The sequence below is a fragment of the Cebus imitator genome, unplaced genomic scaffold (genome assembly GCF_001604975.1).
Source record: "Cebus imitator isolate Cc_AM_T3 unplaced genomic scaffold, Cebus_imitator-1.0 Scaffold231, whole genome shotgun sequence".
In the NCBI taxonomy this organism is placed as follows: Eukaryota; Metazoa; Chordata; class Mammalia; order Primates; family Cebidae; genus Cebus; species Cebus imitator.
In genome coordinates this window covers 868,073-884,277 of record NW_016107546.1, presented here as the reverse complement: position 1 = coordinate 884,277, position 16,205 = coordinate 868,073, and the positions used below count along the sequence as shown (strand labels likewise).

Genomic DNA, 16,205 nt, shown 5'->3' with positions numbered 1-16,205 from the left:
TACTGCAACCTCAAACACCTGAACTCAAGCAATGCTCCTGCCTCAGCCTCCTGTGTAGCTGATACTACAGGCATGCACCACTGTGCCCAGCCTCCATTCTTAACTTTTAAAACTTACTATTTTATTGCTTTAAAAATAAGTTTATCTTTAAAAATTGTCACTCTTTTTTTCCTTTTGAAAGAAGAACTTAAAGGATACTTGTTTAAGATCTACAGAAATTACATATCAAGGTAGCATCCTTGACTTGTCAAGCTATGATATTAATATCAGTGTACAATTTTTCACAGGTAATGGAAGAAAACAAGGATAGGTTTCCTGGTGCCCCAAAATATGGAGGCTGGATCATGGACAACTGCCCTATTATGAAAGAATTGTGGATGGTCTTAATCAAGAAAGAAATTATACCTGATTTGGTCATCTATTTATCAGATACAGTAAACAATGGTTGGTAAATATTTACTGTGTAAATTTGAAAGTAAAGTTTTTATTATTGATCATATTTTTGGTTCAATATAAAATGGACAACTCTCCACTCTTCCTAGATAGAAAGACCACCCCAGCAATCTCTACAGGAACTAGAGATACATAAAATGAGGCTTCCATATACTGAGAAGGTGGCAAGAAATAAGTGCCGGATGACTGAATGTTCTAGCTGGCCCTTCAAATTGTTCTTCAAAGCTGATAATTTAGCACACACACACACAAGTAGAAGCTATAACTTCTTAATGAATAATATATAAGGCTGAGGGCAAAGACTAAATATTAGTTCTCCTTCACCTCAAGTAGAAAAAATGAGGTACACAAATTTAACAAAATTAAATTTTAATTATTCCATTTGCCTCTTAAACATTCAAAATGGGAATTTCCAGGGGAAAAAATATAATGCCTCTTTTTATGTTTTATTTATTTATACAGTATTAATACATACCTTTTTTTTTTTAATACATACCTTTTTAAAAAGAATTTAAGATGGTCTATTTATATTTTAATAAGAATCTGGGCTCTATTTTGATACATGCTTAAAGAAAAATAATTTTTCTATTAATCTTCAAAATATGTTTCACTGTATTTTATAAGCTTCAAAAGTAATATTAGTCTATCTGTATTTCAGGAAAATGTTTATTAAATAGAATATATTTACGGAATAAATCTGAAATTGACTCTAAAATTTTAGAAAGATTATTAGAAGAACTACAAAAGAAAAAAAAGGAGGAAGAAGCAGCAAGGTAAAATCTGCCTAGAATGATAAAACCAGATTGATGTATGTGTTTAGTAGTTAAATATCTTTTTGCAATTTACACTTATAGAATATATTTAATATTGAAATGAATTCTTTTTATTATACTTTTAAGTTCTGGGGTACAAGTGCAGAATGTGCAGGTTTGTTACATAGGTATACCCATAACATGGTGGTTTGCTGCATCCATCACCCTGTCATCTACATTAGGTATTTCTCTTAATGCTATCCCTCCGCTAGACCCCCACCCCCTGCTATGCCTCCCCTAGACCACCACTCCCAAGGCCCCAGTGTGTGATGTTCCCCTCCCTGTGTTCATGTGTTCTCATTGTTCAGCAGTCACTTGTGAGTGAGAACACAGTGTCTGATTTTCTCTTCTTGTGTCAGTTTGCTGAGAATGATGGTTTCCAGCTTCATTCATGTCCCTGCAAAGGACACCAACTCATCCCTTTCTATGTCTGTATAGTATTCCATGGTGTATATGTGCCACATTTTCTTTATCCAGTCTATCATTGATGGGCATTTGGTTTGGTTCCAAGTCTTTGCTATTGTGAACAGTGCCACAATAAACATACGTGTGCATGTGTCTTTATAACTGAATGATTTATAATCCTTTGAGTATATACCCAATAATGGGATTACTGGGTCAAATGGTATTTCTAGTTCTAGATCCTTAAATAATCGCCACACTGTCTTCCACAATGGTTGAACTAATTTACACTCTTACCAACAGTGTAAAAGCATTCTTCTTTCTCCACATCCTCTCCAACATCTGTTGTCTCCTGATTTTTTAATGATTGCCATTCTAAGTGGCATGAGATGGTAGGTATCTTAATGTGGTTTTGATTTGCATTTCTCTAATGACCAGTGATGATAAGCTTTTTTCATATATTTTTTGGCTGCATAAATGACTTCTTTTGAAAAGTGTCTGTTCCTATCCTTCGCCCACTTTTTGGTGTGGTTGTTTATTTTTTTCTTGTAAATTGGTTTAAGTTCTTTGTAAATACCAGATATTAGCCCTTTGTCAAATGGGTAGACTTGAAAAATGTTTCCAATTCTGTTGGCTGCCAGTTCACTCTAATGATAGTTTCTTTTGCTGTGCAGAAGCTCTTAAGTTTGATTAAATCCCATTTGGCAATTTTGGCTTTTGTTGCCATTGCTTTTGGTGTTTTAGTCATGAAGCCCTTGCCCATGCGCATGTCCCGAAAGGTATTGCCTAGGTTTTCTTCTCGGGTTTTTATGGTATTAGGTCTTATGTTTAAATCTTTAATCCATCTTGAGTTAATTTTTGTGTGACATGTAAGGAAGGGGTCCAGTTTCAGCTTTCTGCATATGGCTAGCCAGTTTTCCCAACACCATTTATTAAATAGGGAATCTTTTCCACATTGCTTGTTTTTGTCAGGTTTGTCAAAGATCAGATAGAGTTGTGGATGTGTGGTATTACTTCTGAGGCCTCTGTTCTGTTCCATTGGTCTATATCTCTATTTTAGTCCCAGTACCATGCTGTTTTGATTACTGTAGACTTGTAGTGTAGTTTGAAGTCAGGTAGCGTGATGCCTCTAGCTTGTTCTTTTCCTTAGGATCGTCTATGTGGGCTCTTTTTTGGTTTCATATGAAATTTAAGGTTGTTTTTTAATTTTTTGAAGAAAGTCAATGGTAGCTTGATGAAGATATCATTGATTCTATAAATTACTTTGGGCAGTATGGCCATTTTCACAACATTGATTCTTCCTAACCATGAGTGTGAAATGTTTTCCCATCTGTTTGTGTCCTCTCTGATTTCCTTGAGCAGTGATTAGTAGTTCTCCTTGAAGGGGTCCTTCACATCCCTTGTTTGTTGTATTCCTAGCTATTTTATTTTCTTTGCAGGAATTGCGAATGGGAGTTCACTCATGATTTGGCTCACTATTTGTCTGAAATTGTTCTATAGGAATGATAGTGATTTTTGCACATTGATTTTGTATCCTGAGACTTTGCTGAAGCTGCTTATCAGTTTAAGAAAATTTTGGGCTGAGACAATGGGGTCTTCTAAATATACAATTATGTTGTCTGCAAATAAAAGCAATTTGACCTCCTCTTCTCCTAATTGAATACTCTGTTTCTTTATTATGCCTGATTGCCCTGGCCAGAACTTCCAATATTATGTTGGATAGGTGTGATGAGAGAGGACATCCTTGTCTTGTGCTGGTTTTCAAAGGGAACGCTTCCAGTTTTTGCCCATTCCGTATGATATTGGCTGTGGGTTTGTCATAAACAGCTCTTATTATTTTGAGATGCATTCCATCAATATGTAGTTTGTTGAGTTTTTTAGCATAAAGAACTGTTGAATTTTGTCAAAGGCCTTTTCTGTATGTATTGAGATAATCATGTGGTTTTTGTCTTTGGTTTTATGTGATGAATTATGTTTATTGATTTGCGTATGTTAAACCAGCCTTGCATCCCAGGGATGAAGCCTACTTGATCATGATGGATAGGTTTTTTGATGTGTTGTTGGATTCAGTTTGCCAGTATTTTATTGAGGATTTTAGCATCAATGTTCATCACGCATATTGGCCTGAAATTTTCTTTTTCAGTTGTGTCTCTGCCAGGTTTTGGTGTCAGGATGATGTTGGTCTCATAAAATGATTTAGGGAAGATTCCCTCTTTTTCTATTGTTTGAAATAGTTTTAGAATTTACCAGCTCCTTTTTGGACCTCTGGTAGAATTTGGCTGGGAACCCAGCTAGTTCCTGGACTTTTTTGGGTTGGTAGGCTATTAACTGCTGCCTCAATTTCAGACCTTGTTATTGGTCTCTTCAGAGATTTGACATCTTCCTGGTTTAGTCTTGGGAGGGCATAAGTGTCCAGGAATTTATCCATTTCTTCTAGATATGTTGTTTTATTTGCATAGAGGTGTTCGTAGTAATCTCTGATGGTAGTTTGTATTTCTGTGGGATAGTGGGTTATATCCCCTTTATCATTTTTTATTGCATCTATTTGATTCTTCAGTCTTGTCTTTTATTAGTCTGGCTAGTGGTCTATTTTGTTGATCTTTTCAAAAAACCAGCTCCTGGATTCATTCATTTTTTGAAGGGTTTTTTTGTGTGTGTATCTCTATCTCCTTGAGTTCTGCTCTGATCTTAGTTATTTCTCATCTTCTGGTAGCTTTTGAATTTGTTTGATCTTGCTCCTCTAGTTCTTTTAATCATGATGTTAGGGTGTTGATTTTAGATCTTTCCTTGCTTCTCTTGTGGGCATTTAGTGCTATAAATTTCCCACTAAACACTGCTTTAAATGTGTCCCATAGATTCTGGTACATTGTGTCTTCATTTTCATTGGTTTCGAAGAACATCTTTATTTCTGCCTTCATTTTATTATTTATACAATAGTCATTCAGGAGCAGGTTGTTCAGTTTCCATGTAGTTTTGTGGTTTCGAGTGAGTTTCTTGATCCTGAGTTCTAATTTGATTGCACTGTGGTCTAAGAGACTGTTTGTTATGATTTCCATTCTTTTGCATTTGCTTAGGAGTGATTTACCTCCAATTATGTGGTCAATTTTAGAATAAGTGTGATGTGGTACTGAAAAGAATGTATATTCTGTGGATTGGGGGTGGAGAGTTCTGTAGATATCTGTTACGTCTGCTTGGTCTAGATCTGAGTTCAAGTCCTGGATATTCTTCTTAATTTTCTGTCTTGTTGGTCTGTCTAATATTGACAGAGGGGTGTTAAAGTCTCCCACTATTATTGTGTGGGAGCCTAAGTCTCTTTGTAGGTCATTAAGAACTTGCTTTATGAATCTGGGTGCTTCTGTATTGGGTGCATATATATTTAGGATCATTAGCTCTTCTTGTTGCATTGATCCCTTTACCATTATGTAATGCCCTTCTTTGTCCCTTTTGATCTTTGTTGGTTTAAAGTCTGTTTTACCAGAGACTAGGATCACAACCCCTACTTTTCTTGCTCTCCATTTGCTTGGTAAATCTTCCTCCATCCCTTTATTTTGAGCCTATTTGTGTCTTTGCATGTGAGATGGGTCTCCTAAATACAGCACACCAATGAGTCTTGACTCTTTATCCAATTTTCCAGTCTGTGTCTTTTGATTGGGGAACTTAGCCCATTTATATTTAAGGTTAACATTGTTATGTGTGAATTTGATCCTGCCATTTTCATGCTAGCTGGTTGTTTTGCCCATTAGTTGATGCAGTTTCTTCATAGTGTCGATTGTCTTTACAATTTTGTATATTTTTGCAGTGGCTAGTACTGGGTGTTCCTTTCAATGTTTAGTGCTTCCTTCAGGAGCTCTTGTAAGGCAGGCCTGGTGGTGACAAAATCTCTTGGCAGTTGCTTGTCCATAAAGGATTTTATTTCTCCTTCGCTTATGAAGTTTAGTTTGGCTAGATATGAAATTCTGGGTTGAAAATTCTTTTCTTTAAGGATATTGAATACTGGCCCCCACTCTCTTCTGGCTTGTAGGGTTTCTGTGGAGAGATCTGCTGTGAGTCTGATGGGCTTTCCTTTGTGGGTAACCTGGCTTTTCTCTCTGGCTGCCCATAGCATTTTTTCCTTCATTTCAACCCTGGTGAATCTGATGATTATGTGTATTGGGTTGCTCTTCTTGTGAAGTATCTTTGTGGTGTTTTCTCTATTTCCTGGATTTGAATGTTGGCCTGTCTTGTTGGTTGGTGAAGTTCTCCTGGATAATATCCTGAAATTTTTCCAGCTTGGTTTCATTCTCCTCATCCCTTTCAGGTTCACTGATCAAATGTAGGTTTGGTGTTTTCACATAATCCCATATTTCCTGGAGGCTTTGTTCATTTCTTCTCACTCTTTTTTCTCTAATCTTGCCTTCTCACTTTATTTTATTGAGTTGATATTCAATCTCTGATATCCTTTCTTTTGTTTGATCAATTTGGCTATTGAAACTTGTGTATGCTTCACAAAGTTCTTGTGCTGTGTTTTTCAGCTCCATCAAGTCATTTATATTCTTCTCTATGCTGGTTATTCTAGTTAGCATTTCATCTAACCTTTTCTCAATGTTCTTAGCTTCCTTTCATTGGATTAGAACATGCTCCTTTAGCTCAGAGAAGTTTGTTATTACCCACCTTCTGGAGACTTCTTCTGTCAATTTGTCAAACTCATTCTCCATCCAGTTTTGTTGACTTGCTGGTTAGGATTTGTGATTCCTTGGAGGAGAAGAGATGTTCTGGGTTTTGTCAATTTCAGCCTTTTTGTGCTGGTTTCTTCCCATCTTCGTGGATTTATCTACCTTTGGTCTTTGAAGTTGGTGACTTTTGGATGGGGTTTCTGAGTGGACATCCCTTCTGTTGATGTTGAAGCTATTTCTTTCTGTTTGCTAATTTTCCTTCTAACAGGCCCCTCTGCTGCAGGTCTGCTGGAGTTTGCTGGAAGTCCACTCCAGGCCCTGCTTGCCTGGGAATCACCTGCAGGTGATTCACAACAGCAAAGATTGCTGCCTGTTTCTTCCTCTGGTAGCTTCATCCCAGAAGACTACCTGCTAGATGTCAGCCAGAGCTCTCCTGTATGAGGTGTCTCCTAGCCAGGATACATGGGGGTCAGGGATCCACTTGAGGAGGCAGTCTCTTCCTTATCAGAGCTCAAGCACTGTCCTGGGAGGTCCATTGCTCCCTTCAGAGCTGCCAGGCAGGGATGTTTGAATCTGCTGAAGTAGAAACTACAACAACCCCTTTTCCCAGGTGCTCTCTCTCAGGAAGGTGGGGTCTTTATTTATAAGTCCCTGACAGGCTGCTGCCTTTTTTCAGAGATGCCCTGCCCAGCAAGAAGGTATTTTAGTGTCAGTCTGCCTGTAGAGGCCTTGCTGAGCTGCTGTGGTCTCTGCCCAGTTGCTGTGTAAACTTCCTGGCAACTTTGTGTATACAAGTGAGGTTAAAACTTCCTACCCTCCATTTTCATGCTGCTAATAAAGATAGATAGATAGATAGATAGATAGATAGATAGATAGATAGATGATAGATAGATAGATAGTTAGATAATTTTTTTTAAGTGCCTACCTGATCCTCAGCAATGGCGGACGCCCCTTTCCCCATCTAGCTCAAATGTTCCAGGTTGAGCTCAGACTGGTTGCAAGAATTTCAAGCTAGTGGATCTTTGCTTGCTGGTCTTCATGGGGGTGAGACCCTCTGAACCAGATCACTTGACTGCCTGACTTCAGCCCCCTTTTTTAGGGAAATGAGTGGTTCTGTCTCACTGGTGTTCCAGGCACCGCTGGGGTGTGAGGAAAAAAAAAAAAAAACTGCTGCAGCTAAAATGGTCACCCGATTTTGTGCTGGAAACCTGGGGCACTGCAATTGTAAGCACCAAAGGGATACTCCTGGTCTGCAGGTTATGAAGACCAGGGAAAAGCGCAGCATCTGAGCCAAAGTGCTAAAGTGTCTGGAAAAGTCCCTAATGGCTTCCCTTGGCTAGGAGAGGGAGTTCTCTGGTCCCATATGCTTCCTGAGTGAGGCAATGTCCCACCTTGCTTCAGCTTGCCCTCGTTGGGCTGCACCCACTGTCTAACCAGTCCCAATGGGATGAAACTGGTACCTCAGTTGCAAATGCAGAGATCACTCACCTTCTGGATCGCTCTCACTGGGAACTGCAAACTGGAGCTCTTTCTATTTGGCCATCTTGGTGGAAGTCAAAATGGTAATTTAGTAACTTGATCTGATTCTAGGCAATTTTAAGAAAAGCAGCAATTTCACAAATACTTACAGAATCTCTAAAGCACACAGTTGTGGATGTTTTCACAGCCCATATCAAACTTATTCTAAATCAGCCATCTGCTCCAAAAAAACACTGTAAAAAAAAATGAGCATAGGTAAAATAATTTTGTTAACTAGCATTTACAAACTGAAGAAACAGTATGATAAGAAGCAAATGAAAATATATAATACTTGTGTGACATGACTAAAATCCAAAGTCTGACTAAGTTCTGCGTATGGAAAGAATAAGGCTAATTATTTATGTTTGACAGGTTTAACGTTGAGGGCTTCTTCTCTAATGTGGGTATAATGAATGACTTTTTTAAATTTGACCACACAGTTATCTGTTCATAGGTCAATACTAAATTTTAACAAATTATAAGGTCCTTCAGATTGAAGAATAAAATATTAAAAGAAACCATGATTTAGTTTGCTAATTGTTCTTCCTTGCTAAAAAATTCTCTTTAAATACCTTACATTTTAATTTGTCCACTGGGATTTCTACTATTCAAAGTAGTAAAGGCCTAGACATTTAAGAACTAAATTTTTCTGTGTAAATTCATGGACCCTCCTGCCATTGATGATGGCACCTCTGAGTTTCTTAAATGCTATTTTTCCCCTTTTCAAATATTAACTATTTGAACTGAGACTTAGGAGAGCTCTTTAACCCTAGAAAGCTGAAAGGTAGGTAATTACAGAGGTAGAGGGAGGTTTAACTGATATGTGTGTCAGAGGATTTTATTTTTTAGTGTACCTTGTTCATTTAAGCTAGTTGCTCCTTTAGAAATTTAACACAAAAATATGTATTATTTAGTTAAATTAGTTAATAAAATTATTATGTGATATATTGACCAAACAGTACTTTAGTTCAGACAATAACTACAAAGTTACTTATATTCCCTTTTAGCTCCTAAAACTTTTGTTACAAATCTACTAATTAGCTACAATCAGCTACACTCAATCTACAGCTTAGCTATCAACTGTTAGTGTTTAAGGAATTACCTAATCTTTTTCTAGTCTGTAAGAAATAGTCCAATCTTTGAGAACAGATAGAGATCTGTTCAACATAAGAGTAAAACGAAGTTCATGTAATTTCTAAACTGAAGATCTGCTACATTTTAAATATATAAAAATATGTGCACCTTTAATTTTTTTAAAAAAGGAAAAGGTATCTTCTCCACTTTCTCCCAACTCTCACTTCTTTTACCATATGGAATTCTCTACGTTACTTTTACAATCAATCTTTACTTCTTTTGATTCTAAATTTTTACGTCTTTATAAACTTAACATCACTTGCCCAGATTGAAGCAGGCTTTTCTATGTTTTTATATGTTGATTTTTAAAATTCAACCTGAGTATTTCAAAACAAACTTTTTTCCTTTATACTTCAGAAAATAAAGTCTAATTATATTTTTAAAAAAAACTGGTCAGGCACTTACTTAAAGGACTTACAGGTCGGCGAGAAAAGAGAGGAACTTCACAGGATTAAGAACTACGTCTTGGATCAAATATCTAAAGACGTGCTAAATTTTAAAACTTTTCCAGCATCGGTTTCCAAATGTGCCAGTCAAATGGCAAGATAACTTCTGTCATATGGTTTGTCTTTGTATCTTCTATCCAAGTGGTTTACAGAAATGTCTAAGAATTGGCAGCAAAATTCTTTCTTGTTGTGTTCAAGTCTTAGATTCTCAGCAGCAACATACTTGATGCAGGATTTGGATAAGGAAGATGTCACAAAGAGCCCCATCTGAGGTACAGACATAACTTGGAGAAATTGCAGGTTTGGTTTGAGGCCACTACAGTAAAGCAAGTCACATGAGTTTTTTGGTTTCCCAGTGCATATAAAAGTTATGTTTATACAATACTGTCCCCTATTAAATGTGCAATAGCATTATGCCTAAAAATTTATATACCTTAATTTAAAAATGCTTTAAAAGAACACAGTGATAATCATCTGAGCTTTCAGGGAATCAGTCATTTTGCTGGTGGAAGGCTTTGCCTCAGTGTTGATGGCCACCGACTGATGAGGATAGTGGTTGAAAAGGGTCGGATGGCTACAGAAATTTCTTAAAGTAAGACAATGATGAAGTGTGTTACATCTATTTATTACTCTTCCTTTTGCAAAATATGTTTCTATAGTATGTAATGTTGTTTGGTAGCATTTTACTCACACTAGAACTTCTTTCAAAATTGGAGTCAATCCTTTCAAATCCACCACTACTTTATCAACCAAGTTTATGTAGTATTCTAAATCCTTTGTTGTAATTTCAACAATGTTCACAGTGTCTTCACCAAGAATGGATTCCATCTTAAGAAACCACGTTCTTTTCTCATCCATGAGAAGAACTCTTCATCTGTTCAAGTTTGATCATAAGACTGCAGCAATTTAGGATCCACTTCTAATTCTAATTCTCTTGCTATTTTCACTACATTTGAAGTCACTTCCTTCATTAAAGTCCTGAACTTACTAAAGTAATCCATGAGGGTTGGAATCACCTTCTTCCAAATTCCTGTTAATGTGGATATTTTGACTTCCTCCCACAAATCATGAATGGTTTCAATGGCATCTAGAGTGGCGAATCCTTTCCAGAAGGTTTTCCATTTACTTCGCCTGTATTCATTAAAGGAGCTGTTATCTATGATAGCTGCAGTCTTATGAAATGTGTTTCTTAATAATAAGACTTAAAAGTCAATATTACTCTTTGATCCATGGGCTGCAGTGTGGATGTTGCATTAGCAGGCATGAAAATAACATTCATTCTCCTTGTATGTTTACATCAGAGCTCTTGGGTGACTATATGCATTGTCAATGAGCAGTCATATTTTGAAATTAATCCTTTTTTCTAAGCAGTAGATGTACTGTCATCTAGGCTCTGTTGTTCTATTTGTAGACACGGGCAGAGTAGATTCAGCATAGTTATTAGGGGACTTAGGATTTTTGGAATGGGAAATGAGCAGTGGCTTCACCAGCTGCATAAGCCCTTAACAAGAGTGTCAGCCTGTCCTTTAAAGCTTTGAATCAAGGCATTGACTTCTCCTCTCTAGCTCTGAAAGTCCTAGATGGCATCTTCTTCCAATAGAAGCATGTTTTGTTGACATTAAAAAATATGTTGTTTAGTGTAGCCACCTTTATCTATGGTCTTAGCTAGGTCTTCTAAATAACTTACTGCAGCTCTTACATCAGCACTTACCTGCTTCACTTTGCACTGCAGTTTGGTGCTATAGAGATGGCTTCCTTTTTTAAGCCTCATGAACCAACTTTTGCTAGCTTCAAACTTTTTTTCTCCAGGTTCCCTGCTTCTCTCAGCTATCACAGAATTGAAGTAAATTAGGGCCTTGCGCCTGATAGGCTTTGGCTTAAGGGAATGTTGTAGCTGGTTTGATCTTCTAGTCAGACCACTCAAAAACTTTCTCCATATGAACAGTAAGGTTGTTTCACTTTTGTATCATTAGCGTATTCACTGGAGTAGCACTTTTAATTTCCTTGAAGAGCATTTCTTTGGCATTCACAACTTGGCTATTTTGCACAAGAGGCATAGCTTTTGGCTATCTCAGCCTTCAATATACCTTCCTCATTAAGTTTAGCCATTTCTAGCTTCTGATTTAAAGTGACAAACGTGGGGCTTTTTTCACTTAAAAACTTGGAGGCCATTGTAGGGTTATTAATTAACCTCATTTCAATATTATTGTGTCTTAGAGAATATGAAGGCCCAAGAAGAGGAAGGGAGTCAAGAGATCAGCCAGTCAGCGGAGCAGTCACAACACCCACAACATCTGTCAATTAAGTTCACTGTCTTATATGGACACGGTTCATGGCACCCCAAACAATGATGATGGTAACATCGAAGATCACTGATCATAGATCACTGATATATAATAATAATGAGGAAGTCTGAGATAGAATTGCTCAATGCAGGGTTGCCACAAACTCTCTACTTGTATAAAAAAAAAAAAAAAAAAAAAAAAAAAAGAACATGGTATCTGTAAAGCCCAATGAAGCAAAACACAATAAGGCAAGGTATGCCTGTAGAAAAACTGCCTGTTGACACAGAAAAAAATGGAGACAGAGTTCAGAAACAATGCTCAGTACCCTTAGAGGGCTGAGTCATGAACAAAAAGAACTTGAATTATGCCAAGACTTCTGGCTAGAATGTAGGATTTGAAATACAGTGAGAGAACGCCCTCCATTAAGAAGAAACAGACCTACTGGAGAAGATGTGTAGTAATGTCTTCTGAAAACAATACGTATAACTAGCTTTGAAAAGAAGGGAAAATGGATGCAAAGAATGCTGAGCATGAGAATAGCAGGTCTGAGGAAAGCTGTGCCCCCATTGTGTGCTGCTGACATGAATGGGTTCTTCCATAACTACTCCCTTACTGGTGAATTCCTGATATAATACTTTTATAATTTTTTTTACATCCAATATACATATATATATTATTGCACTTCAGGTTCTAGGGTACATGTGCAGAACATGCAGGATTGTTGCATAGGTACACACATGGCAATGTGGTTTTCTGCCTTTCTCCCCATCACCTATATATGGCATTCCTCCCCATGTTATCCCACTCCAACTCCCTACCCCCGGCTGTCCCTCCCCTAGTCCCCTCAACAGACCCCAGTGTGTGATGCTCCCCTCCCTGTGTCCATCTGTTCTCATCATTCAACACCAGCCTATGAGTGAGAACATGTGGTGTTTGATTTTCTGTTCTTCTGTCAGTTTGCTGAGAATAATGGTTTCCACATTCATCCATGTCCCTACAAAGGACACAAACTCATCATTTTTTTATGGCTACATAGCATTCCATGGTGTATATGTGCCACATTTTCCTTGTCCAGTCTATCATCAATGGGCATTTGGGTTGGTTCCAGGTCTTTGCTATTGTAAACAGTGCCTCAATGAACATATGTGTGCATGTGTCTTTATAACTGAATGATTTAAATCCTTTGGATATATACCCAGTAATGGGATTGCTGGGTCAAATGGAATTTCTATTTCTAGGTCCTTGAGGATTTGCCACACTTCCATGATGATTAAACTAATTTACACTCCCACCAACAATGTAAAAGTGCTCCTATTTCTCCACAACCTCTCCAGCATCTGTTGCCTCCAGATTTTTTAATGATTGTCATTCTAACGGGCGTGAGATGGTATCTCAATGTGGTTTTGATTTGCGTTTGTCTAATTACCAGTGATGATGAGCATTTTTTCATGTTTGCTGGCCTTATATATGTCTTCTTTTGAAAAGTGCCTGTTCATATCCTTTGCCCACTTTTGAATGGGTTCGTTTGTTTGTTTCTTGTAAATCTGTTTTAGTTCTTTGTAGATTCTGGATATTAGCCCTTTGTCAGATGGGTTGATTGCAAAAATTTTTTCCAGTTCTATTGGTTGCCAGTTCACTCTAGTGATTGTTTCTTTTGCTGTGCAGAAGCTCTAGAGTTTCATTAGACCCCATTTGTCTATTTTGGCTATTGTTGCCACTGCTTTTGGTGTTTTAGTCATGAAGTCCTTGCCTATGCCTATGTCCTGAATGGTTTTGCCTAGGTTTTCTTCTAGGGTTTTTGTGGTACTAGGTCTTATCTTTAAGTCTTTAATCCATCTTGAGTTAATTTTATTGTAAGGTGTCAGGAAGGACTCCAGTTTTTGCTTTCTGTACATGGCTAGCCAGTTTTCCCAATTCCATTTATTAAACAGGGAATCCTTTCTGCATTGCTTGTTTTTATCAGGTTTGTCAAAGATCAGATGGTTGTGGATGTGTGGCGTTGCCTCTGAGGCCTCTGTTCAGTTCCATTGGTCTATATCTCTGTTTTGGTACCAGTACCATGCTGTTTTGATTACTGTAGCCTTGTAGTATAGTTTGAAGTCAGGTAGCGTGATGCCTCCGGCTTTGTTCTTTTTGCTTAGAATTGACTTGGCTATGCGGGCTCTCTTTTGATTCCATATGAAGTTTAAGGCAATGTTTTCCTGTTCTGTGAAGAGGGTCATGGGCATCTTGATGGGGATTGTGTTGCATCTAGAAATTACTTTGGGCATTATGGCCATTTTCACAATATTTATTCTTCCTAACCATAAGAATGGAATGTTTTTCCATCTGTTTATGTCTTCTCTTATTTTGTTGAGCAGTGGTTTGTAGTCCTCCTTGAAGAGGTCCTTTACATCCTTTGTTAGTTGTATTCCTAGGTATTTTATTCTCTTTGTAGCAATTGTGAATGGGAATTTGCTCATGATTTGGCTCTCTGTTAGTCTGTTATTGGTGTATAGAAATGCTTGTGATTTCTGCACATTGATTTTGTATCCTGAGACTTTGCTAAAGTTGCTTATAGTTTCAGGAGATTTTGGGCCGAGATGATAGGGTCTTCTAAATATACAATCATGTTGTCTGCAAATAGAAACAATTTGCCTTCCTCCTTTCCTAATTGAATACTTTTTATTTCTTTTTCTTGCCTGATTGCTCTGGCTAGAACTTCCAATACTATGTTGAATAGGAGTGGTTAGAGAGGGCATCCTTGTCTAGTGCCAGATTTTAAAGGGAATGCTTCCAGTTTTTGCCCATTCAGTATGATATTAGCTTTGGGTTTGTCATAAATAACTTTTATTATTTTGAGATACGTTCCATCAATATCTAGTTTATTGAGGGTTTTTAGCATAAAGGACTGTTGAATTTTGTCAAAGGCCTTCTCTACATCTATTGAGATAATCATGTAGTTTTTGTCTTTGGTTCTGTTTATGTGGTGAATTACGTTTATAGACTTGCATATATTGAACCAGCCTTGCATCCCCGGGATAAAGCCTACTTGATCATAGTGAATAAGCTTTTTGATGTGTTGTTGCAATTGGTTTGCCAGTATTTTATTGAAAATTTATGCATCTATGTTCATGATGGATATTAGCCTGAAGTTTTCTTTTCTTGTTGAGTCTCTGCCAGGTTTTGGTGTCATGATGATGTTCGTCTCATAAAATAATCTGGGAAGGATACCCTCTTTTTGTATTATTTGGAATAGTTTCAGAAGGAGTAGTACCAGCTCCTCTTTGTATGTCTGATAGAATTCGGTTGTGAACCCACCTAGACCTGGACTTTTTTTGGTTGGTAGGCTATTAATTGCTGCCTCAACTTCAGCCGTTGTTATTGGTCTATTCAGGGTTTTGACTTCTTCCTGGTTTAGGCTTGGGAGGATACAAATGTCCAGGAATTTATCCATTTCTTCCTGGTTTACTGTTTTCTGTGCACAGAGTTGTTTGTAGGAATCTCTGGTGGTAGTTTGTATTTCTGTGGAATCTGTGGTGATATCCCTTTATCATTTTTTATTGCCTCTATTTGATTCTTCTCTTTTCTTTTTTATTAATCTGGCTAGTGGTCTAGTCTGTTGATCTTTTCAAAAAAACAGCTCCTGGATTTAATAATATTTTGAAGGGTTTTTGTGTCTCTATCTCCTTTGGTTCTGCTCTGATCTTAGTTATTTCTTGTCTTCTGCTAGCTTTTGAGTTTGTTTGATCTTGCTCCTCTAGCTCTTTCAATTTTGATGATAGGGTGTTGATTTTAGATCTTTCCTTGCTTCTCATGTGGGCATTTATTGCTGTAAATTTTTCTCTAGACACTGCTTTATATGTGTCCCAGAGATTATGGTATGTTGTGTCTTCATTCTTGTTGGTTTTGAAGAACATCTTTATTTCTGCCTTCATTTCATTGTTTATCCAGTCGACATTCAAGAGCCAGTTGTTCAGTTTCCATGAAGCTGTGCTAGTTTCTGAGTTAGTTTCTTAACCCTGAGTTCTAATTTGATTGCACTGTGGTCTGAGAGACTGCTATGATTTCCCTTCTTTTGCATTTGCTGAGGAGTGAGTTACTTCCAATTATGTGATCAGTTTTAGAGTAATTGTGATGTAGTGCTGAGAAGAATGTATATTCTGGGAATTTGGGGTGGAGAGTTATGTAAATGTCTATTAGGTTTGCTTGATCCAGGTCTGAGTTCAAGTCCTGGATATCCTTGTTAATTTTCTGTCTCGTTGATCTGTCTAATATTGACAGTGGAGAATTAATGTCTCCCACTATTGTTGTATGGGAGTCTAAGTCTCTTTGTATGTCCTTAAGAACTTGGTTTATGTATCTGAGTGCTCCTCAGATACATATGTATTCGGTGCATATATATTTAGGATCATTAGCTCTCCTTGTTGCATTGATGCTTTTACCCTTAGGTAATGCCCTTCTTTGTCGCTTTTGATCTTTGTTGGTTTAAAGTTTATTTTATCAGAGACTAGGATTGTAACT

General features: G+C 37.4%; 1 protein-coding gene across 1 annotated transcript in view; it reads left to right on the top strand.

Annotated features, from left to right (window-relative positions):
• AK9 (adenylate kinase 9) overlaps nt 1–16,205 on the top strand; it is a 209,229-nt gene that overhangs the window by 94,480 nt on the left and 98,544 nt on the right. Inside the window, exons 17-18 of the mRNA XM_037727441.1 lie at nt 288–444; nt 1,112–1,226. Coding sequence (XP_037583369.1) covers nt 288–444; nt 1,112–1,226 — 272 coding nt within the window. The remainder of the gene's footprint in view (nt 1–287; nt 445–1,111; nt 1,227–16,205) is intronic.